Source organism: Falco punctatus (assembly GCF_963210335.1).
Source record: "Falco punctatus genome assembly, chromosome: 4".
Classification (NCBI taxonomy): domain Eukaryota; kingdom Metazoa; phylum Chordata; class Aves; order Falconiformes; family Falconidae; genus Falco; species Falco punctatus.
Window position 1 is genome coordinate 13,911,468 of NC_137583.1, and position 21,572 is coordinate 13,933,039.

Sequence of the window (21,572 nt, forward strand, 5' to 3'; positions counted from 1 at the left end):
ACACCCCCACCTCCAGCACTGCAGGGCCCCTCACCTCACGCTGTGCCCATGGGAGGGCGGCCCCCCCCGCCCCCCCCCCCCCCGGATGTGGCCGTGTGGGGCCATGCTCAGTCCGGTGGGAGGCGCTGAGCTCTGCTCGGGGGCAGGCACCTACAGTCCGACCCTGTGGGAAGGAGCGGGGTGAGGGCCTGGGGTCAGCCCTAGGGCTGGGGGGTCGGGGGGTGGGGGCCCAGAGCTCACCATTGCTGGTGCTCCCCATAAGCTGCTCGCCGGGGCTGGTGGGAGTCATCTGCCTGGGGCCCTCCTGGCTGGTTCCCAGCTGCAGCTTCCTCATGTGTCTCACCACCGCCGTGGCGTTGAAAGCTTGCTGCCAACCCCATGGTATCCATCACCTGGCACGAGGTGCCTGGGGGGGGGGCGGTCCTGCACCCCCTCAACACCCCCTGCGCCACCCTAGCACCCCACGCTCACCTTCCACTTGCTTTTTGCAAAGTTCTTCTTGATCTGCTCGCTCACCGACTGGTGGATGTTCTTGTCCAGGGCCGTGTCCCCGGCAATCCTGGGGTGGGAGGGGGGTCAGCGGGGGGGTCCCCTGCCCCACGGCTGCCATGGGGTGAGCCAGGGAGGGGGGCAGACAGCAGCAGGTGCCCCCCATACCAGGGATGCTGCAGGGCTTGCTCGCAGGTGAAGCGCTTGCCGGGGTCCTTCTCCATCAGGTGCTGGATGAAGTCCTTGGCTGGGATGGGGCACGGAACGGCTGTGAGCTCCTGTGCCAGCTGCCGTGACACCATGCCGGCATCCCAGCCCCCACCACCCTGGTGGTCCCAGCTCACCGGAGTCCGAGATATCATCCCAGTAGGGCGAGTCAAACTCGTACTCAGCCTGCAGGATCTGCTCGAAGAGCTTCGCATCGTTCTCATCGTAGAAAGGGGGGTACCCGCAGAGCCTAGGGGGGTGGTAGGGAGGGGGATGCTGGCCCCAGGTGGCCAGGGGAGAGGAGGGGAGGGGGAGAGGGGGTTGGTACATACAGGATGTAGGCGATGACCCCGATGGACCAGCAATCCACTGCCTTGCTGTAGGGCTTCTGTGCCAGCACCTCAGGGGCTGGGGGGGATGGCAGGGGTGAGGGGGGACCCCAACCCTGGGGGAAGGACCCCAACACCCAGGGTGGTGGCAGCCCGTGGCAGGAGCTCACCCACGTAGCCGGGGGTGCCACAGGCCGTGGACATGACGCTGCCGCAGCCCTCAATCTTTGACAGCCCAAAATCACTGATCATGATCTTGGAGTCCTCGTCCACGCTGTAATAGAGCAGGTTCTCGGGCTGCGGGGAGGGGGTGGTCAGGGAGGGGTGACACCGAGGTCCCCTTCCCCACCAACACGACAGGGGGCTGTGCATGTGCATGTCCCCCACCCACTTACCTTCAGGTCACGGTGGACGATGCCCATGTCGTGCAGGTACTTGACAGCATCAAGGATCTGCCGGATCAGGGTGCTGGCATCCCGCTCGGTGTAGAAGCCCTTCTCCACGATGCGGTCGAAGAGCTCCCCCCCCGAGACCCTGCGGGGACGGGTAGTGCCAGTCAGCACAACCCCCCCGCACCACTCTGGACCCCCCCCCAACGTCACTCACAGCTGCATGATGAGGTAGAGGTGGGTGCTGCTCTCATAGATGTCATCCAAGGCCACGATGTTGGGGTGCTTGATCCTGGGGGGGGGAAGCATGGGGGGCGTGAGGGGGTCTCCCAGCTGCCCCCACCCTGGCCCCCCATCGGACAGGGAGCCGCCAGGCTCGGCCCGCAGGGCGTCACGCGCCACTGGCTATTTTGGGCACTGCCAGTAACACCCGTCACCGGGTGCTGGCAGCGGGGAGCTGTGCCGGGTGCTGGGCAGGGGGTGCAGAGCAGGACCCCCCCAACCCTGGTGCTGGGACAGCCCCTACTTGTGGAGGACGGCAATCTCGTTCTCGATGCTGGTCTCCTTCCCCTCCAGCGCCTTCTTGGCGATGCACTTGATGGCCACCAGCTTCTGCGTCGCCTTCTCCTCTGCCAGGACCACCTCGGAGAAGGCCCCCCTGGGGGGGCGAGGGGTGAGCAGGGCAGGGGTGCCGCTGGCCAGAGCCACCATCGCTGTGCCACGATTGCCATGGTGACAGGCAGAAAGTTCAGCTATTTATAGGCGAAAAACGAGTGGGAGCCGCCCGCCAGGACAGCCGGACACGGCCCTGCAGGGATGGAGTGCCCGACCCCCCCGGCACGGCCACACTGTCCCCTTACCAGGCAGGGCGAGGCCGTGGCAGCGGGGGCTGAGCCATGCCAGGGATGAGCCCCCAGGTGGGTTTCGGCAGCCCCATGCCCTGTGGCACCCAGGGCGAGCAGGGCCACTCCGGCTGGGGGCACGGGGGCCACCCGAAGGCCAGGGTGCCCGGCAGGAGCCATCGGCCGTGCCCCGACGGGGCAGGTGGCGGGCAGCGTGCCTGCGCCCTGCCAGGCCCTAAGCCTTGCTGTAATTAACCGCTAATCCAGCCTAAGAGCCTTAGGGTGCTCCGGGCACCGCCAGGACCCCTGTGCCAGCCAGGGGACCCCTGCCCAGCCCCCTCGGTGCGGCAGCCCGCACGGGAGGGCTGGGGGGGCAGCGCCGGGGGCAGGCGGCCGGTGGGGCAGGTGGCACCGCAGACCCCCGCCTGCACCCCACGGCAGGTCCCTGGGGTGCCAGCCCAGCGGCGGCCCCCGCCTCGGGCCAGTGCCGGAGCTGGCACGGTTGCACACGGTGGTTTTGGCGAATCCAGCGCCACGAGTGGGTGCCAGCGGCGCGTTCCCGCCTGCAACTCACGTGCCCAGGACCTCTCGGAAGTCGTAGATGCGCCGAATGTCCTCGGTCCTCTTCTTCCAGCTGGGCCCATCCTGCCCCAGCGGCATGGTGCCCCGCGGGGGCCACCCACTCCCACCTGTGACACGAGTGGCGACAGGGTGTCAGTGTGCTGGGGGAGACGGGGGCACTGTGGCCGCGGGGTGAGGGGCCACGGGGCCAAGGGGACGTGGTCGATGGTGATGGTCGTGCGGTGATAGGGACAAGCTCCCCGCCTTTGCTCCAGCCCCACAGCCATCCACCCCCCGCCCCACACAGTCTTGGCGTGGGGTGCCCCACGGGGGACACACGCTGGGTCCCTCCCGTGGCCCGGGCGCGGGCCGGGCGCGCCGGGGGAGGGGCAGAGGCGCACGCGTGGGTGTGTGTGGGGGTCGCCACCCACGACCCCCGCACGCGCGCCAGCCGCCACAGCCGCGCCGGGCGGGACACGCGTAGGAGCGGGGCTGCGCACCCCGCCGCCGCCGGTCGGGCTCGCGCGTGGGCACCGGCCCCGCGCGTGGGCGCGCCGCCCCCGCCCCGCCCGGCCCTTACCGACGGCGCTGCGGCGGCCCCGGCCCCGGCCCCGCGCGGAGCAGCGGCGACTCCTCCCGGCGCGGCGCCGCCGGCCAGCCCTGACGTCATGGGGAGGGGCGGGGCCAGCCCCGCCCGCCGCCAATGGAACGGCGCGGCGGGGCGCGGGGGGACACGCGTGACCGCGGGGCGCGCAGGAGGGCCGAGGGGCGGGGGCCGCCTACCTGTGGCCGAGACGCGAGTGGGTCCTTTGGGGACACATGTGGGGCAGGCCCCCCGCGGGCTGCAGGACAGACACCCACCCCCCCGCCCCAGCTCCGGCAGGCCCCCAGCTCACACACACCCCGCCCCACGGCAGAGCTGTCCCCGCGCCCCGCGGTCCCCGAGGCCACCACACCAGCGCCTGCACCGGGCTGCTTTTATTGCCCACACATGTGGCAGCGGAAACCACTGGTACACAGAGAGCCCGACCACCCCCCCACTGGCCCCTTCCCCGCCCCACCCACCCCAGCCCATGCCGTGGGGGCCGGGACCCCACCTCAGGGGCCGTGGGGAGGGATAGGGGACGGTGGGAGCCGCCTCACAGCAGCCACCACATCCACCCCCTGCCTGGCTGATGTCACCCTCCCAGGAGAACAGGGAGAGTGCTGGGGGTACACGGGAGCAGAAGCTGCAGGCCAGGAGGGGCCATTCCCCGCAGGGAACCCCCGCACCTGCACAGGGTCCCCAGCTTGTGTCAGTGACAGTCCCATGCAGGGAGGGGACAGCAGCCGGGACGCACCACCCAGCTGGGCAGACAGAGCAGGACCAGGGTGTGGGGGGGCTGCGCCCCCTCAATCCCATGCTGGGAGGCTGCAGGCATGCCAGCACTCTGGGGGTGACTGGGCCATGGCCACCACCCCCGTAGCTGAGGTCCATGGCAGACAGGGGTCCTCAGCCCCCACTACCCATCCAGCAGCTTGAGGATGCTCTCCCGCTCCTTCAGGGTCTTCCAGGCCTGGTCCTTCTCCTTCTTGGTGGGCGTGCGCTTCTTCTGCCGGGCAGCCATGATCTTGCGGAAGGCATCCATCACCTCGTTGTCGGCCATGCGGACACGCTGCCGCAGCTCCTGCCGATGCAGCTCCTCCTTGGCCAACCTGGGGAGCGGGCACATGGGAGCGTAAGTCCCTGCACGGCAGCCCACCACCTGCACCCGTCCCTGCCTGCTCTCACCTCAGCAACTCATGCTTCTTGGCGCGGTTGTGTGCGCTCAGGGCCTTCAGCTCTGCCTGCCTCTTGCGCAACTCGGCCAGCACCTCATCCTCCGAGTCCTCGGCCGGCCGGTCCTCCGACTCCAGCAGGCCCTGGGCCACCAGTTCCTCCTTGATCCGCCCCTCCAGTGACTTGGTGTGGGGAACACTGCCAGTACAGAGAGCGGCTGCTGCCCACCACATGCCCTTTGCTCCCCACAACGCATCAGGGCTGGGAAAGCACCAGCACGTTTGGTGTACCCGCAGGCAGCACCAAGCCCTGGGCCCACCTCAGCTGCTCACCTGAAGGGCTTGTTCTGGCTGCGGGGAGATGTGCTGGCACCGTCGGCTCCTGAGTCCTTGCCGGCAATCTCAGGGATGGGGGAGTCCTCAACAGGGGAGATGATGTTCTCCTAGCGGGCAGAGCATGAGGGAAGGGTCACAGTGCCAGGCCACAGCAGTGCTGCCCCACAGGGCCACACCACAGCACAGCCCCACGGAGCCAGGCTGCCACACAGCTCCACCAAGTTCCTCACCTCCACGAGGGCCTGCAGGAGACGTTGCGTCAGGGGCCCAAAGGGACACCCATCCTCCGGCTGCTCATGCTGGGCCTCCGACTTCTTCAGGAGGGCATCAACATCTGGGAGGAAGTGGGAGGGGGGAAAAAACAACCAACCCTAAACACACAGAGATGAGCAGCAGGGCAGGGCAGCCTCTACCCCAGGGCATGGGGCCAGCGGCTCTGCCAGGCATGGGTTCTCACAGCCCCTCCAGGCAAAAGTGGGTGGGGGATCAAGGGCACCTTTGGTGTCCAGCTCGGTCAGTGGCCCCAGAACGCCTTTCTTTTTGTCAGCAGCAGCTGCCGCCCGAGCCCCATCCTTCTGTTCCTCCAGCAGGTCCTCCTGGGCCCAGCGCTGGGAGTAATGCTTCCCCAGCGGTGGGATCTGCAAGAGCAGGGCTCGGCACAGCTCCCAGAGCTCCCCACCTCGCCTCCCACCTTGCCAGCACTATGGCATCATCCCCAGGTGGGAACACTCGCTGTGAGGTGCTGGAAGGGCAGGGAGGAAACGAGGAGGGAGGGTTGGGGATGGGCTCAGGAGTTTTTCACCTTGTAATGCTCAGCCTCATCCTCCGGCGGCTTGAGCAGCTCCTCCAGGACTCTGACCTCCTCATTGGTGAGATCGGCACAGTATGGCTCCACTGATGCCCAAAACCTGTGAGGACGCATGAACTGTGAGGGAGAGCTGCAGGGAGCCCATGGGAGCTGACACACACATCCCTTCCCCCAGGGCACCTCTTTCCTTGGGCTGGCAGCAGTCTTCAAGCTAGGTGCTGTGAGGAAGGAGATGGAGGATCCCAACGCCCCCCAAACCCCCACACACCTGTTTGGAGCATCGTTTTTGGGAATGCGGGGCACATCAATGGGATCATCCTGGAACTCGTATTCCTGGATCTTGGGCTGCAGGTTCTTGGACTTGGGCCGGCCAGGGCCAGGCCCAGTCCCATGGCCACCTTTGCCCTCCAGCTTCTGCTTCTTGGGCTTCCCATGTTTGACAGAGGTGCCCACATCATGATCCTTGCTCAGCTTCAGGAACCGCCGGTCACCCTTCTTATCCTGCCAATCCGTCAGGATCTGGAAAAGAGTGATGCCCCATCAGGTCCCACACCCAGCGCTGGGCAGATGGACTCGAGGCAGCCCCTTGGTGGGAAGGAGCAGGATGGGGAGCCACCCTACGGCCACAGTCCCGGCACCTGGGTCTCGGCTTCCAGGACGCGGAGGCGGCGGCTGGCAGAGGAGAGCAGCGTCTCCAGCTCCAGCTGCAGCGTGTCCAGCTCCTCGATGCCGATGCCATCGTCCTCCGAGCGGGCCAGCACCGCCGTGTACCGGGGGCACACCTTCACGTGGTCCACCGACTTGAAGTCGTGGAACTGCAGCGGGCAGTCCTTCAGCTCGCTCATGGCGGCGGGGACCGGGGACCGGGCACCGGGGGGGGGGGGGGGCTACGGGACACCGAGGCGGGCACGGGGGGCTACGGGGGAAGCTGAGAGGAAAAGGAGCGGAGCGGGGGGTTACGGGGAGCCGGACGGGAGATCATGGGGTGCTGAGGGGAACAAGGCGCAGGGCGCTGCCCCGGAGCGCTGCGGAGGCCGCGGGACGCCGGGAGTAGCGTGGGCCGCGGGCGGGCGGCACCGCGGGGCCAGGCCGGGCCTAGGCCGCGCGCCCCTTCCGGCCCCGACTGGCGGCGGGAGCCCCGCCCCTCGCTCTCTCATTGGCCCAGCCGCGCCCTGCACCTGCGGTTCATTGGCCCGGCCCGCTCTCCATCTCCCTTCCCTAATATGGAAGCGATGACAGGACCGTATCAATCACGGCGGGGCGCGGGGGGAACCATGCGGGATCCTGCCGCCGCCACGGCCACCGCCACCGCGCCCGCTTTTCAGCGCCGTCGCGTCCCTGCTCCGTGCCGCAGAGAAGCCTCGCCGCCACCGCCCGGGCTCTCGGCGAGGGGCAGAAGCCTCCCGTCGCCCCCCTCCCGCCGCAGTGGGAGGTCCCGCGCATCCCGGAACAGGTGACCAGCCACTTCCGCCTGTCGGGACCGGACCGCCGCCGCCACCATGGTAGGGCGGGGGGGGCCGGGCCGGGCCGGGGGGCGGCGGAGAGGGATGAGGGGGCCGGGGATGGCGGGGGACTGCAGATCGGGGGCGGGCCGCGGGCTGACGCCGCCCTGTCCCCGCAGACCGCCACGCTGCGCCCGTACCTGAACGCGGTGCGCGCCACGCTGCAGGCCGCGCTGTGCCTGGAGAACTTCTCCTCGCAGGTGGTGGAGCGGCACAACAAGCCCGAGGTGGAAGTCAGGTACGGGGGGGGGGAGGCGGGGCGCCGGTGGAGCCCTACTCCGGCAGGGCTGCCTACCCTGGGGGCTGTTGGCCGGTCCCTGCCCGTTCGCTGGGCAGCCCGGACGCAGCGGGGCAGGCCTCTGCACCCACCGGCCGCTGCCCCTTAGTCACGGGGCTAATGCCCGCAGGGAGCCGAGGGATTTCGGATCTAGCTTGTGACGGAGGGGGGATCTGCCTTGAAGGATGGACGCCTCAAGGAGGCAGAAAGCATGTTGTAGCAGCATGAAGCAAAACCTCCGCATCTCTGTGATCCCTGCGGCTCCCCACTTGTGTGCTCCCCATCCCTGTTCCTGACAAGTAAATCCTTCTGAGTCAGTCCTGCCCTTCCTCTGCTTGCAGGAGCAGCAAAGAGTTGCTGTTGCAGCCAGTGATCATCAGCAGGAACGAGAAAGAGAAGGTCCTCATCGAGGGCTCTATTAACTCTGTGCGTGTCAGCATTGCAGTGAAGCAGGTGAGGTGGGGGGCACGGGCAGCAGGTGGGCAGCTCATGCCTGGCACAGGTGAAGCCTCACTTCCCTTTCTTCTCCCCAGGCTGATGAGATCGAGAAGATCTTGTGCCACAAATTCATGCGCTTCATGATGATGAGGGCTGAGAACTTCTTCATCCTGCGCAGGAAGCCCGTGGAGGTGAGGTGGAAGGGAGGGAGCAGGGCAGATCCTGGCTCTGCTCCTGGCATCGAGGTTGGGGGGTCCCCACTGCTGGACTGGGATGTAGGATTGCGTGGTCAGTGGCCTTGGTGCTCATCCCCAGGGTGCTTCTCTCTTCCCCAGGGCTACGACATCAGCTTCTTGATCACAAACTTCCACACGGAGCAGATGTACAAGCATAAGCTGGTGGACTTTGTCATCCACTTCATGGAGGAGATCGACAAGGAGATCAGCGAGATGAAGCTCTCTGTCAATGCCAGGGCCCGCATCGTGGCAGAGGAGTTTCTTAAGAATGTGAGGCTCTGAAACAGAAGAAGGCGGGTCCCTCATTTTAGGACTGGGGTGTGGGGCTCAAACCCAACATCGCCCTTGTCCCCAGAGCCCTCTCCATCCCATCTTTGGGGATGGTGGTGACATTCTGCCCAAGGAACCTCTTGGGCATGCGGGGGAGGATGCCCAGGGGTGCTCATACCCTTTTGCTCATGAAGTGCCAGCTTTTGAGACCCCCAGACAGCACTTGGGGGTGGACAGCAGCCATGGGGAGCACTGCCCTTTCGGTGGCTGCTGCGACAGTCTGTGCAGTGCCCAGGCGAGGCAGCAGGAGAAGCTGAGTGGGGCTCTCCGTGAGCAGTGGCCTCTCTCCCTGTCACCAGGGAGGGTGGTGAGGGCTGGAGAAGTGCCCATGGGCAGGGACTGATGGCCACGCATCTTCTTCTCTTGTCTTTCAGTTTTAGGCCGTGGTGCAGGACCCCGTGGCTCCCCGACGCTTGTGCCCGCCAGGCACTGTGCCTGTGCCTGCTCCCGCTCCCCCCGCTGAGGACAGCCGGGCCGGGCCCCGCCTGTCCCCCGCCGGGCCGGGCGGCCGAACTGGGAGCAGCCCCCGCTTGCGGCAGAGCGGCTCCGGTCGCTGCCCCTGTCTCGTCTCGTTTTTTAAACGGTCTCGTTTGCTGTAACCGTCGCCTCCGCCTTCTTCATCCCGCCGTTACGGCGGGACCCGCGGCACCAGGGGGGCGGGGCCGGGCGCCATGGCAACGGCAAACAGCGCGGGTGGCGGGGGCAGCCCCGACGGTGCGGGCAGGGCTGGGGCGGGGCGTGACGGGTGTCTGGGTACGGAAGGGTTTGAAAGGGGGCTTGGGGGGGGTCTCCAGGTGTGGGCACAAAAGGGTTTGTCGGGGGGGTTCTGGGGTTCGAGTGGGGAGCTGGGGTGGGGGTGGGGCGCGGGCACGTCGGGGCTGCACCCGTGGCACTGGGGGTCTGGTGTTTGTTCCCCCTTTCGGAGCAGTGGAGCCAGTGCAGTGGTTGCCATAGCAGTGCTGGTATTGGGGGGGCTGCATTCTGCACTGGACCCTCACCTCAGCCCCCAGCAGGGTGAGGAACAGGGAACTCACTTGGTGCCCGGGGGAGGCAGAGTCACCCTGGGTTCCCCCTCACCCTCAGGCTGCCGTGGGACCATGCCACAGAGAGAGCAGCCCCGGGCACGCCACGCCCATGGCTGGCGTCAGCGCTCAGCTAGGGGGGCTGTTGCTGGAGCAGAAGACATCCCGGCTGTCCCCTGGCCTGCCAGGCTGGGGACAAGGGCACAGCAGGGCATCCCAGGGCCTGTGCAGTGCAGCCAGGACACCAGCATGAAGCTTGGCAGGCCAGCGAATGCCATGTCGGGGACCACCAGCTCGGTTAGGCAGAGGCAGGCAGGTAGGCACGTGCTCCCCCTCCCTGCCCACCCTGTGGGGCTGGGAACCTGGGGCCAGCAGGCTCAGCCAGGGCTGGTGTCATGGACTGGCCTTACAGGGCAGGCAACAGCCACCACCACTGGCCACCGTAGCTGCCACCACCCCTTGCTCAACCCTGAGCAGTTCAAGAGGGCCAGGCTGCACGTGGAGAGGGCCATCAAGGTGAGGGGCCTGATTTCACACCCCCCAAGATGCCATGCACTTACATTTATTGCATTTGTGGCTCGGGTGTAAGAGCTGAGCTGGAGGGACCAGGGGTGGGCAGGCTGAGCTCTCTGGTCTCTCCCCAGGAGAAGAAGATCTTCACAGTGCAGGGCCCGTACCCCGTCATGCGCAGCCTGCTGCGGGCCCGGGGCTGGGTAGAGAGGAAGCTCCCCAGCACGGGCAGGGTGGGCAGCTGCCCAGAGCAGCAGCATGGCAGCCAGGAGAGGCAGCTGCAGGAGGAGGATGAAGGCAGTGATGGTGCTGAGCAGGGGGAGGCAGTGCTGGGCCTGCAGCTGGGGTCACCATGCCGCGAGGCACAGCCTTTGCTGGGGACCCCAGAGCCCCTGAGCTTCTCATGGCCACCCAATGAGGAGGAGGAAGAGGAGGAGGAAGAGCAGTGGGATGAGGACCCTGAAGGCATCCATGACCTCATGGTTAGCTGAGCTCTGCTGCAGCCCCCAGCACCCTTCCTCTGGGACCCCCTGGCGCAGGGGGTGAGGGTGGGATGGAGGCTCTGTGCCTCACCCCAGCTCCCTCCCTCCCACAGTCCTGCCTGGTGCGGGACCAGGTGCCGAACTTCATCTGGACCAGCCGCTGCAGCACTGACTGCCGGCTGCTGCGGCAGGACCAGGTGGTGAACCACTACGCTGGGGTAGGCGCCTTCACCACCAAGGTGAGAGCCTGGAGCCCCTGGGGAGGGGGATGCAATAGGGCTGGGGGTGTCCAGCGGGGGCTGCTACCTTTCTCCAAACAGGAGGGGCTGTGTCAAAACCTGCGAAACCTGCCCTGGTTCGACCAAGCTGACCCTGACGCCTTCTTCCCCCGGTGCTACCGGCTGGGGGCTGCAGATGAGCGGCAAGCCTTCATCGGTGAGCTTGGGCTGGCACAGCCCCCCAGGGCTGTTGCCCTCCTGTCCCCCCACCCCATGCTCCTGGTCCCCCTGTGTCCTGTGCAGGACTGGGGTGGGATGATGCCCCCCTACCTTGCAGAGGATTTCCGCTTGACAGCAGCTCGCAGCCTGCTCAGAGTGGCCCTGGAGAGGGCTGGGGATGTGCCGGAGGGGACAGAGCAGCCCCTGAAAGCTGGCGAGGGGCCAGGTGAGTGTGTGGAGCTGCACCTGAGGGGAACAATGGGGAGGAACAAAGGGTCAAGGACATGTCTGGGGGCTGAGCTTCTGCTTGGGGCTGTGGCTTGGGACTCCCCCTGCACCCTGAGGCCAGCCAACCTTACTGGTGCTCTGCCTCACCCCCCACCCATCCTCATGCACCCACAACCACCCACCTCCATGGTAAAGCTCTGTGCTTTGGCCCTGAGGGTGGCACAGCAGGTCGCCAGGAGCCATGTCCCTCACCCCATACCATCCACAGCAGGGTCGGGGTCCCTCCTGCCCCCCCAGCTGGTGGAGGAGGCCCTGCAGGTCTGCAGGCAGCACCTGGCCAGCCTGGGGCACCAGGACATCGACTGGGACCCCTCGGCTCCCCGCATGACGGACGCCGACTGGGACCGCTTCCTGCGGGACTACTACCACGTGGTGCAGTGAGTGCTGAGCAGGATGGGGGGGACAGTGTGTTGGCACCAGCGCTCAGCCCCCCATGCCCCCCCGCAGCTTGGGGGCCAGGCTGGTGCTGAGTGAGGCGCAGCGGGAGCAGTGCCGGGCCCTGCTGTGCTGCCTGGCAGAGCAGCTGCCCCAGTTTGGCATGGAGGGTGACCGCAACGTCTGGATCCTCAAGCCTGGTGCCAAATCCTGCGGCAGAGGTAAGGCCAGGAGGAGCTGGGGGTGGGGCACAGGCTCCCTGCTAAGTGCAGGGCCCCCACCGTCACCATGTCCCCAGGCATCGTCTGCACAGCACGGCTGGAGGAGGTGCTGGAGCTGGCGGGGGGCTGCAGAGCGCCCTCAGCACGGGTGGGTAGCTGGGTGGTGCAGAAGTACGTGGAGCGGCTGCTGCTCATCTTCGGCACCAAATTTGACATCCGGCAATGGTTCCTGGTGACCAACTGGAACCCACTGACTGTCTGGTTCTACCGAGAGTGCTACCTGCGCTTCTGTTCCCAGCCCTTCTCCCTGCGCCGCCTGGACCCGTGAGTGCCCCCTGCCCTGGCACCCACACCCCAGTGCCCTGGTACCCCACTGACACAGCCCCGCTCTCCCCACCCCAGCGCCCGGCACCTCTGCAATGTCTCCATCCAGAAGCAGTTCAAGTCAGTGCGGAGCCAGCACCCCCTGCTGCCCCCTGACCGGATCTGGTCCAGCCGGCAGTTCCAGGCATACTTGGCACAGGTTGGGCAGGCAGATGTCTGGCACCAGGTGATGGTGCCCGGCATGAAGGCGGCAGTGGTGGGCACCCTGCGCAGCACCCGAGACCTGGTACGGTCCCGCAAGGGCAGCTTCGAGCTCTATGGGGCTGACTTTGCCTTTGGGGAAGATTACCAGCCTTGGCTGCTGGAGATCAACGTCAGCCCCACCATGGCCCCCTCCTCGGTCGTGACCAGCCGACTCTGCGCCAATGTCCAGCGGGACACGCTGCGCGTGGTGCTTGACCACAAGGACAACCCCACCTGCCCCACTGGGGCCTTTGAGCTCATCTACAAGGAGGTAGGCTGGGGAGGGCTGGGGGGCAGGCGCCTTGCAGGCACAGAGCCCCCACTCCCACCCGTGTCCCCCCACAGGCGGTCATGCCCAGGCCTCTGGCCGTGGGGCTGAAGCTGACGGTGGAAGGTCACTCTCTGAGGAAGCCCCAATCCCAAGGCAAGCCCCCCACTGCTGCACCTGGTGCCCGCCAGCCCATCGTGCCCCCCAGCCCCTGGGGCAGAGCCAGCCACGTTCCCCACCCAGCAGCAGCGTGGGAGAAGCTGGTTCCCCTGGGGCGATGGAACCGCCACTGCCCCACTGGCTCTGCCCGCCCAGCACCCCTGCAGTCCCCACGCTGCTGCGCCGGGAGCCGCTGCAGCTCAGCTGCCTGCTCGGGCCACCCCAGGCAGCTCTGCTGCAGCTCAAGTGTCCATCCCCTGGCCAGGGTCCCCATCCCACCACCCCGGGGAGCCCCCAGCCAGCTCCTGGGGACCCACAGGCCAGCTCCCCTCCTCCCCTCTCGCCGGGGTATGACACCCACCCAGGCTGGCACCTGGCATCTGGACCCCGTGCCACCCAAGCCCTGCTGCAGGGAGGGGGCGTGCAGCAGCTCCCAGGGGGGACACAGAAGAGCTGTGACACTGAAGGCCATCCAGGAGCGCACCACACAGCACCCTGTGCCTCACAGTTGGAGCACTGCAGCAGCACCAGCTCGCCCCCACCTCAGCCAGACCCCATCGCTGGGTCGGGGCACACAGCCCACCCTCCGTGGGGGCTGCAATAAACGTCTGTGACATTGAATCTGGGTCTGCCCCTCCTTGCGTGGCAGGGCACAGCTGGGGCTGCACCGCGCCAGGGCTGTGGGCAGGAACCGGGGCTGCTGGTGGCAGAGAGCAGGCAGGAACCGGTGCCTCCGCTCCCGCCTGCCTGCGGTTGTGCCTGCCAGACAGAGCCAAGCCCCAGCAGTGGTGATACGGCTGTGCCCCAGCGCTGGGAACCAGGTCAGGCACAGGGGGTGGTGTCAGCACTGCTGTCGCTGGCTCTGCTTGGAGGGGCTGGTGCCCCCAGCGATGCCGTGGGGACAGGGGCAATGTGTCCCATGTGTGCCAAGGAAAGAAACGGGCGCTGAGCCACAGTGGTGACAGGTGGGGATTTAATGGGGTAGCACAGAGAAGCAGGGTGGGGATGGGGGTCCCCTGCAGGTGCTAGGGCTCCTGATGCCCAGGCAGCCCCAGGCGGCGCAGGGTGCGCAGGAATGGGGGTGGCGGAGGGGCACAGAGCAGGCCCTGGGGCAGTGACAGCTGCTGCAGGTGCAGGTGGAGCGGAAGGCGGCGGAGCTGCTGCAGGGACAGCCCCAGCCGGTGCAGCAGCTCCTCGTCCAGCACCTGCAGCAGGGCAGGAGGCAGCTCAGCGGGGTCCCCGGGGGTCGTGCTGAGCCCCCCCCAGCACCCACCCTGGCCACGTACCTGTGTGCGGGTCGGGGCGGCTGTGGGGGGCAGGAGGAAGGGCACCCCCAGCACCCTGCCCACACGGGACGAGTGCTCATGGTCGCCCAGCGCTGGACACAGCAGCAGCGTCAGGTGCACCTGGAGCTGCTCCGGGAAGGCTGGGGAGGCATGGAGGGGGCAGTGCGGTGGGATCATGCCGGTGGGGGGGTTGCAGGTGGTGGGTGTTGGGTGGTCACTCACCTGTCTTGGGCTGGAGCTGGAGGAGGGCACAGCCCCCCGCGGTGCCCAGCACCCGGTAGCGGGTCAGGGTGCTCTTCACCTCCTTCCTGGCCAGGCTGCGGCGCCCTGGGGCCGGCACTGGCACCACCTGCAGCAGCACAGGCCTCAGCACCCCGCGGGGCACCCCCCCAGGCTACCCCCCAGCACCCCCTTACCACGGCGGTGTCACCCTGCTGCTGCCAGCACAGCCCGGTGCGGATCTCGCCCTCCACCTCTGCTGGGACTCCCACGGTGACAGCACTGCGGGGAGGAGGGGAGGGGGGGTGAGGAGGGGATGGGTCCCACTGCCCTGGCACGGCAGGGTCCCGGGGACTCACCGGTACGTGGCAGGGAACTGGCCCCTCCGGCGGGCGTCAGTAAAGAACTGCTGGAGCTGCTCAGTGGTGCGGTGGCAGCTGGACAGGAGGACGAGGCCAGAACACTCCCTGCAGGATATGGGAGCTTTGAGCCCTGGGGGAGGGGCAGGCACCCCCTGACCCCCGCAGCACCCCTCAGCCCTACCTGGCGGGAGCCTTCACCACGTGCAGCTCAGCGTGGAGGCCCAGGCGCCGTCGCAGCGCCGGCAGCAGTGCCGCCAGGCTCAGCTCCCCAGGGCACCCTGCAGAGGGGGGTCAGTGCCTGCTGGGCCCCCCCAGCCTGGCCCCTCGTATCCCACACTCACCCAGGACGGGCAGGCCAGGGGGCTTGCTCAGCGCCAGCAGGGCTCCTGGTGAGGGGACATCTGGTCAGGACGCAGCCCCCCCTGCTGCCCCCCTCCAGCGTGTCCTGTCCCCCCCCACACCCCCAGTACCTTCCCGGTGCACCACGGCGTCCTCCAGCAGTCCCAGCGTCCCCTCGGCACCCAGCGGCCGCCCCCACCTGCGGCGAGTGCAGTGGGCTGTGGGGGCACGGGTGGCGTGGGACCCTCCCCCAGCCACCTACCCGCGTGGGACATCCCCCCTCCCCCAAGGCTACCTACCCTGTTCCCCACCCTGTGCGTCCCCACTGCCCTACACGTGTCCCCAGATCTGGCCCCCACCCCACCACCCTGCCCCTCCCGTGCACCCCTGCAGCTGTCACCGCACCCTCATGCTCCCCCAGACCCCCCAGCTCACGCACGTGCGCCCCACGCGTGTTCCCCTCCCCCACGCATCCCATAACTTCCCTGGCCCCACACATGCACAACCCCGCAAGCCGCCCGCACCCACGCGTGTGCGTGCCCACGCGCCCCCCGGGACGCGCGCCCCGTATGCACACGCGTGCGCGCCCCCGCGGCCCCACGATCGCGCGCACCCGCGTGCCGCCACCCCACCCCCCCGCCTCCTTGCGCCCCACGCGCGCGCTCCCACGCCCCGCTGACCCCGCGGCGCGCGCCCCCTGTCCCGCGCGCGCCAGCACGCGCCCAGCCGTGCCCCCGCCCGCCATGGCGGCGCTGCGCCTGCGCGCAGGCGGGGCCAAGGGGGCAGCCGGCCGCCGCGGCCATAGAGCCGGGCCTCCGGGAGCGCAGAGCGGCCACCCAGGCTTTCAGAGCCGGCGGTCGCGACCATAGATAGGCGGAAGTGTAGGCAGAGCGTCCCGCTAGCAGGTGGGGTGTGGCGCCCGCGGCGGGCCGGGCCGGCGGGGAGGGGGCCCCGGGGGTGTCACCTGCGTGGGTGCCCGGGAGGCTGCCCTGGGGGGTCGGGCGGGCGCAGGGCAGTCACGGGAAGGGAGTTCCGCGGCTGTCACGGTGGTCTGTCACTGCGGGAGGGGAGGCCCGGGGAGGTTCCCCGGGGGGCTTCAGCCTGCGGCTGCAGGCGGGTCTCCCGCAGGGAACGTCGGGGGAGGCCTGCTCTCGCCTCACGTTGTGCCTCCCCAGGATAGTGCCATGGCCTCCCGCGGGGGTCCCCGCGCTGCCGGCACCGATGGCAGCGACTTCCAGCACCGTGAGCGCGTGGCCTCTCACTACCAGATGAGGTAGGTGTCCCGCCACTGCGGGGCCCCCGCGGCCTCCCCCAGGGCTCCAAGGATGGCCCGCGTTCCCCCCCAACAGGCCCTGACAGCCCTGTGCTCTCTCCACAGCGTGGCCCTCAAGACAGAGATCAAGAAACTGATCTACACGCATGTGGGCATCTGGCTGCTGCTGCTGGCCCAGATGTGTGTAGGGCACCTCAAGCTGCTGCCCCACGACCAGGTGGCCATGCCCTACCAGTGGGAGTACCCCTACCTGCTCAGCATCCTGCCCTCCCTCCTGGGCCTCCTGTCCTTCCCCCGAAACAACATCAGCTACCTGGTACTCTCCATGATCAGCACCGGCCTCTTCTCTGTGGCACCTCTCATCTACGGGGCCATGGAGATGTTCCCCATGGCGCAGCAGCTCTACCGCCATGGCAAAGCTTACCGCTTCATCTTCGGCTTCTCAGCCGTGTCTGTCATGTACCTGGTGGTGGTGGTGGCCGCCCAGGTGCATGGCTGGCAGCTCTACTACAGCAAGAAGCTGCTGGACTCCTGGTTTACCAGCACGCAGGAGAAGAAGAAGAAATGAGCGGGGATGGGTGGGCTCCATGAGGGCTGGAGCTCTGCAGCCGGGCCCTGTGGGGCAGCGCTGGCGCAGCTCTGGTGAGGGTCTCCGGGGACCAACGTGTGTGTCTGAGCCACGCCATGGCACCGGGCTCGCATGCCGGGGGGGGGGGGAGACCCCGGGGCTGAGGTGGCTCCCGGGCCGTGGAAGGTCCCTGGGGTGCGGTGCCCCTTCCTCCGTGTCTTGCTCTGTGTAAATAAAGCATGCCCCGCGCTCCCACGCGTGTCCGCGCCGCAGGAAGCGCCGCCCGGCAGCGGGGCGGGGGAGCGGGGGGGTGGCGCGGCGGGGCCGCACGTGCCGGCGGAGGAATGCGGCGGGGCCGGCCCGGGGCGGGGCGGGGAGCGGCGGCGGCTCGGCCATGGGGCGCCCGGTGCTGCTCGCCGCCGCCGCGCTGCTGCTGCCGTGGGTCGGGGCCGCCGTCACCCGCTTCCGGGTCTCCGCCAACTTCGTGAGCGCCGGGGCGGTGGGGGGGACCGGGCGGGGGGCGGGCGGCGCCAGGCTCACCCCCGTCTCTTTGCTTGCAGGAGTGCCGGGCTACCGGTGAGTAGCGGCGGGGCCGGGCGGCGAGCGCGGGGCTCCCGGGCTCTGCAGGGTACGGCGGGATGGCAGGGCTCTCGCCGCTGCTGGGTCCTGGAGGGCGGGAGGGGTCACCCGGTCACCGGGGCTCTTCTCCCTTCCGAGGGCTCCCCGTCCGCGGGGCTCTTCCCCCCTTCCCGAGGGCTCCCGGTCCGCGGGGCTCTCCCCCCTTCCCGAGGGCTGCCGGTCCCCGGGGTTCCCCCCTTCCCGAGGGCTGCCGGTCCGCGGGGTTCCCCCCCTTCCGATGTCCGCCGGAGCTCCGGCAGGCGGGACCCCCGGCGCACGGCCGCCCCTCTGCTCTCCCCCGGCAGCCGACAGCACGCTGAGCCGCCCCCGCTGCCGCCGCCCGGCCCGGCCCGGGCCCCCGCTGGAGCCACCCGCCCTGGCGCTGAGCGGGGCCCGCCTGTGCCTGCCCGCGCAGCCGTGCCGGCCCTGCCTGCGGGTGCGCCTGGCACTCCCCGCCGCAGGTACGGGCCGGGGCGGGGGGACCGGGCACCCCCGGGCGTGGGGGGACGCCTCGCCCTCCCACCCGTGTCAGCATCCCACGCTGGTTTCTCGCAGAGCTCAGCGGTGTCCGTGGGCTGCAGCTCAACTTCCTGGAGCAGGGCTCCAACCGGGCGGGCTGGCTGCAGGTGTGGCAGCGGCACCGGGCACCGCGCAGCTCACCGGTGAGTCTGGGGTGGACCACGGGCTGGGCACCGGGGTTGTGGGTGTCCCACTGACCCCCTGCTCCCCACAGTGGCAGGTTCAGTTCGACTGCTTCCCGGCGGAGAGTGGGCAGCAGGTCCTGGTGTCCCTGCGCACCATCCCTGACCGAGGTTTGGCCCTCAGCCGTCGCCGTCTGGTCACTGCTGAGCTGCCCGGTGAGGCTGGGAGGGACCCTGGGGATGTCCGGGGGGGACACCGGCGCTGGCTGACCCCTGCCTGCTCTGCAGGGCCCGTCTTCAACCATGCCTGGGTCCCCGAGGCACGGGCCATCGAGGTGTGGGTGCCCGAAGGCCCTGCCCTGATGGTGCGGCTGTGCCACCAGCTGGCCCTGGAGTGCGAGGAGCTGCCCCGGCCCTTCCACCAGCAGGTAATGGCTCCGGTTTCCCCCCAACTCCCATCCCGGGCTGGGGGCCATGCTCCCTGCCAGCTGATGCTGCCTCTGTGCCTGCAGGTGCTGGTGCTGGGGGGCAGCCGCGTCTCGCTGCCGTATGAGTTCCTGGTGCCCTGCCTGTGTATCGAGGTGCGTCGTCCTCCCCTGTGACTGCTGGGCCCCTGTCTTTTCCCCTGCAGTGAGGGCAGGCAGGATGGGTGGGCGCACACCCCACCGTGACTGCCCCACTCTGCTCCCCTAGGCCTCTTACCCACACCACGACAGCCCACGCAGCAAGCGCTGCCCCTTCCGTGACCAGCCAGCCGCCTGTGAGTGCCCGCGGGCAAGGGAGCCAGGTCCCAGGGGTCCCCCAGCTGGGCCCCCAGCCCTGCTGACTGGTGTCCTGCAGATGGCCCCGAGCTGTGGTCCTCAGTGCGCTTCCACGACTACAGTGCCAGCAGCAAGGACCAGATGGCGATGGTGCTGAGCACCAGCTGCCCCCTACACCCGCGGGCCACCCTGTGCTGGAGAGATGTGGCGGCTGAGACTGCGCCCTGCCATGACATCCCCAACTCCACAGCCAGTGAGGAGGAGCAGGTGAAGGGTCCCAGTCCTGAGGTGCCACTGGGTGCAGGGCCGTGTCCCTGCCTGTGGCATCTGCTGGACCCCAGGTCCCCCAAGGGTGGCGGGTGGGTGCTGGGGTGCCCGTGGGCTGTGTGGGTCAGGGACAGTGACATGCTCTCTGCTCATTCCAGGCATATACACTGGACAAGGTGGATGTACACCCCCAGCTCTGCTTCCGGGTAAGCCTCCAGGGGTGGGTGGGCACTGTCTGGGAAGGGGATGGGGGGCAGCTATGGGTGATGGTGGCTCACCCACCCCCTCTGCTGATCCCCGCTCCCCCCAGTTCTCCTACAGGAACAGCAGCCATGTGGAGTGTCCCCACCAGCCAGGTGAGCCCTGCGAGCTGGGGCACCCCTGGGCTGACCACAACTCTGCCCTGAGGACCCTTGCACCCCTTGTCCCCTTGGGCATCCTTCAAACCTGCCCCTCCCCCTCTCTGGTGACTGCAGAGACCGCCTGGAACGTTTCAGTGAGCATTTGGGGGCTGCAGTTGCGCCTGCACCTCACCTCCAGCATCCCCACAGCCTTCAGCGCAGCCCTCTGCCAGCGCCGGAGTGGGCAGTGTGAGGCTGAGGCCCCACTCTACACCGTCACGCAGGTGAGCAGCACAGGGCTGGGGGCAACATGGGGGGCACCCACGCGTGGTGACTCTGTCCTTGTGCTTTGCAGCCGGAGGGCTCTGCCCCGGGGGAGCTGGCACTGCTGCTGCCAGTGCAGGTCCTGGGCAGCTGCGTGCTGGTAAGGTGACCTCTGTGCTGGCACCAGCACTTGCACGGCTGGGGGGGGACACCCCAACATGGCCCCCCCTCACTTAACCCCTTCCCCAGGTGTGGCGCTCAGATGTGCGCTTTGCTCGGAAGCAGCTGCTCTGTCCTGATGGTGAGTGGAGGTCTGCGGGGGGCATGGCGGGTGGAGGTGGCGGACAGAGACCCACCCCTCACTGCCCCTCTCCCAGTCTCCCGCAGGCACTTTGGGCTGCTGGGCCTGGCACTGGTGCTGGGGCTGGTGGTGACTGTGCTGCTTCTCAACTGCCGCGGCACCTGGAGGACGGCTGATGGTGAGGGGCACCCCAGGGGGCTGTGGGACCAGTGGGAAGTGGGCATGGTGGCCTCGGGGCTGGGGTGCCAGCTCCCTGGCTCGTGCAGCAGATGCTTGGATGCCCTTGGGGGATGCCAGGATGTCCCTAGGGAGTGCCAGGGGGGCTCGGGGCAGGGCTGTCACTGCTGTCCCCTCCATCCCACAGGTGGCCTGGGTGGGCGCCCCGTGCTGCTGCTGTACTCCCCGGACTCGGAGGAGCACCTGGGCCTGGTGTGCGCACTGGCCGAGCGGCTGCGCGCGGGGCTGGGCTGCGACGTGCACCTGGACCTGTGGGAAGCAGGTGGCTTGGGGCAGGCAGGCACCCTGCCATGGCTCTACGCCCAGCGGGGCCGCGTGGGCCGCCAGCATGGCACTGTCCTCCTCCTCTGGAGCCGGGGCAGTGCCCGGCTTTTCCGCCGGTGGCGGGTCGGGGCAGCCGGTGGGACCGCTGGCGATGCCCACGACATCTTCGGGGCGGCCATGGCCTGTCTGCACGGAGAGCTGGGGGTGACGGGACATGGTGGCGGGTGGGTGCTGGCCTACTTCAGCCATCTCTGCAGCCCCCGCGATGTCCCCAGGCCACTCCGACCCCTGCCCACCTACCGCCTGCCCCGGCAGCTGCCTGGGCTGCTGGGTGCCCTGCGGGGCAACCCCCCGGTTCCCCGCCGCTGGGGCAGAGCAGGGGGGCTCCTGCACCGGCTGCTGGAGGAGGGGGATGGGGAGGGCACCCCCCCAGCTCGACCCCCCGGGGTGGCAGCTGGCACCTGAGTGCCCATGCTGGGGCTGAGCTGGGTGTTGCTGCGGGGCCAGTGGGGCTGGGCATGGCCCCCCGGTGAGGGCGGGGGTCCTGTAGCGGAGGTGTAGGGCTTGGCCAGGTGCCAGCCGCGGTGGCAGGAGGGGTGCCCGGGGGTGCCGCACGGTGGGGCCCCAGCGGGGCTGGCCCCAGCTGTGGGATGTGCTGCCGGGGCCGGGAGCGGACGTGCTGTCCCCGGGCCGGGGGCAGCTTTATTTCCACACAGGAACCTCTTCCAGTGGAGAGCCGGGACCCTGGGAAGCCCCTTGGGATGCCGCAGCCGGGCGAGGGGCCGGCTGGAAGGAGCTGAGCGGTGGTGGAGGGGAGGTCCCTGCCCTGCCCGGAGCGAGGGGGGCTGGGGCGGCCGGGCACAGCATGGCCCTGCCCCTTGCTGCCTCTGGCCGCGGGACCCGGGCCGGGCTGGGAGCAATAAAGGTTCCGTTTCACTCTGCCCCGCCGTCTGTGTGCTGTGCGGGGCTCGGCTGGTGCCCTGCTGCGGGTGGCGGCCGC

At 68.8% G+C, this 21,572-nt stretch overlaps 7 protein-coding genes across 16 annotated transcripts; 4 read left to right on the forward strand and 3 right to left on the reverse strand.

Moving 5' to 3' along the window:
• Positions 1-29: 29 nt before the first annotated feature.
• CAMK1 (calcium/calmodulin dependent protein kinase I) lies at positions 30-3,646 on the reverse strand. 2 transcript variants are annotated; one of them, XM_080385675.1, is made up of 12 exons: positions 3,398-3,646; positions 2,831-2,945; positions 1,941-2,127; positions 1,632-1,706; positions 1,421-1,559; positions 1,196-1,322; positions 1,029-1,104; positions 834-946; positions 658-736; positions 472-559; positions 241-367; positions 30-163 (listed from the first exon to the last, which is right to left on the reverse strand). In XM_080385675.1, exons 1-12 carry the CDS (start codon positions 3,485-3,487, stop codon positions 108-110), a joined length of 1,272 nt encoding a protein of 423 aa, XP_080241801.1. In that variant the 5' UTR covers positions 3,488-3,646; the 3' UTR covers positions 30-107. The 2 variants fall into 2 exon arrangements, with proteins under 2 accessions (XP_080241801.1, XP_080241802.1); XM_080385676.1 differs by having other exon boundaries at positions 1,941-2,072; positions 3,398-3,492.
• Positions 3,647-3,791: 145 nt separating this feature from the next.
• Positions 3,792-6,859, reverse strand: TADA3 (transcriptional adaptor 3). Its single transcript, XM_080385673.1, has 8 exons — positions 6,358-6,859; positions 5,988-6,238; positions 5,714-5,819; positions 5,408-5,549; positions 5,142-5,245; positions 4,909-5,018; positions 4,589-4,774; positions 3,792-4,512 (listed from the first exon to the last, which is right to left on the reverse strand). Exons 1-8 carry the CDS (start codon positions 6,562-6,564, stop codon positions 4,320-4,322), a joined length of 1,299 nt encoding a protein of 432 aa, XP_080241799.1. The 5' UTR covers positions 6,565-6,859; the 3' UTR covers positions 3,792-4,319.
• Positions 6,860-7,064: 205 nt separating this feature from the next.
• Positions 7,065-9,101, forward strand: ARPC4 (actin related protein 2/3 complex subunit 4). The gene is made up of 6 exons (XM_080385701.1): positions 7,065-7,221; positions 7,341-7,459; positions 7,840-7,951; positions 8,032-8,127; positions 8,272-8,442; positions 8,877-9,101. The coding sequence occupies exons 1-6, from the start codon at positions 7,219-7,221 to the stop codon at positions 8,880-8,882; spliced, it is 507 nt and encodes a 168-aa protein (XP_080241827.1). The 5' UTR covers positions 7,065-7,218; the 3' UTR covers positions 8,883-9,101.
• Positions 9,102-9,173: 72 nt separating this feature from the next.
• Positions 9,174-13,452, forward strand: LOC308063093 (tubulin tyrosine ligase 3-like; the record flags this gene model as incomplete). Of its 3 annotated transcripts, none has more annotated exons than XM_080385614.1 (11): positions 9,174-9,840; positions 9,937-10,040; positions 10,169-10,516; positions 10,630-10,755; positions 10,837-10,951; positions 11,072-11,179; positions 11,450-11,618; positions 11,689-11,837; positions 11,915-12,161; positions 12,240-12,675; positions 12,750-13,452. In XM_080385614.1, 11 exons carry the CDS (start codon positions 9,174-9,176, stop codon positions 13,443-13,445), a joined length of 3,165 nt encoding a protein of 1,054 aa, XP_080241740.1. In that variant the 3' UTR covers positions 13,446-13,452. The 3 variants fall into 3 exon arrangements, with proteins under 3 accessions (XP_080241740.1, XP_080241741.1, XP_080241739.1); XM_080385615.1 differs by having other exon boundaries at positions 11,453-11,618; XM_080385613.1 differs by having other exon boundaries at positions 11,072-11,618.
• Positions 13,453-13,787: 335 nt separating this feature from the next.
• On the reverse strand, positions 13,788-15,904 carry RPUSD3 (RNA pseudouridine synthase D3; the record flags this gene model as incomplete). Of its 3 annotated transcripts, none has more annotated exons than XM_080385694.1 (9): positions 13,788-14,036; positions 14,118-14,257; positions 14,340-14,466; positions 14,537-14,618; positions 14,696-14,803; positions 14,880-14,976; positions 15,040-15,084; positions 15,169-15,255; positions 15,718-15,904. In XM_080385694.1, 9 exons carry the CDS (start codon positions 15,902-15,904, stop codon positions 13,857-13,859), a joined length of 1,053 nt encoding a protein of 350 aa, XP_080241820.1. In that variant the 3' UTR covers positions 13,788-13,856. The 3 variants fall into 3 exon arrangements, with proteins under 3 accessions (XP_080241820.1, XP_080241819.1, XP_080241821.1); XM_080385693.1 differs by having other exon boundaries at positions 14,534-14,618; XM_080385695.1 differs by having other exon boundaries at positions 14,534-14,618; positions 15,169-15,236; positions 15,718-15,856.
• Positions 15,806-17,017, forward strand: JAGN1 (jagunal homolog 1). Of its 2 annotated transcripts, none has more exons than XM_080385698.1 (3): positions 15,806-15,942; positions 16,213-16,310; positions 16,416-17,017. In XM_080385698.1, the coding sequence occupies exons 2-3, from the start codon at positions 16,222-16,224 to the stop codon at positions 16,876-16,878; spliced, it is 552 nt and encodes a 183-aa protein (XP_080241824.1). In that variant the 5' UTR covers positions 15,806-15,942; positions 16,213-16,221; the 3' UTR covers positions 16,879-17,017. The 2 variants fall into 2 exon arrangements, with proteins under 2 accessions (XP_080241824.1, XP_080241825.1); XM_080385699.1 differs by lacking the exon at positions 15,806-15,942 and adding an exon at positions 15,987-16,005.
• Positions 17,011-21,513, forward strand: IL17RE (interleukin 17 receptor E; the record flags this gene model as incomplete). Of its 4 annotated transcripts, none has more annotated exons than XM_080385624.1 (16): positions 17,174-17,362; positions 17,439-17,454; positions 17,802-17,957; positions 18,052-18,158; positions 18,230-18,353; positions 18,426-18,565; positions 18,650-18,718; positions 18,831-18,897; positions 18,978-19,165; positions 19,324-19,371; positions 19,476-19,521; positions 19,642-19,790; positions 19,862-19,930; positions 20,020-20,071; positions 20,148-20,249; positions 20,436-21,513. In XM_080385624.1, 16 exons carry the CDS (start codon positions 17,273-17,275, stop codon positions 21,035-21,037), a joined length of 2,025 nt encoding a protein of 674 aa, XP_080241750.1. In that variant the 3' UTR covers positions 21,038-21,513. The 4 variants fall into 4 exon arrangements, with proteins under 4 accessions (XP_080241749.1, XP_080241750.1, XP_080241751.1 ...); XM_080385626.1 differs by having other exon boundaries at positions 17,221-17,362; positions 17,439-17,506; XM_080385623.1 differs by having other exon boundaries at positions 17,011-17,506.
• Positions 21,514-21,572: the final 59 nt, after the last annotated feature.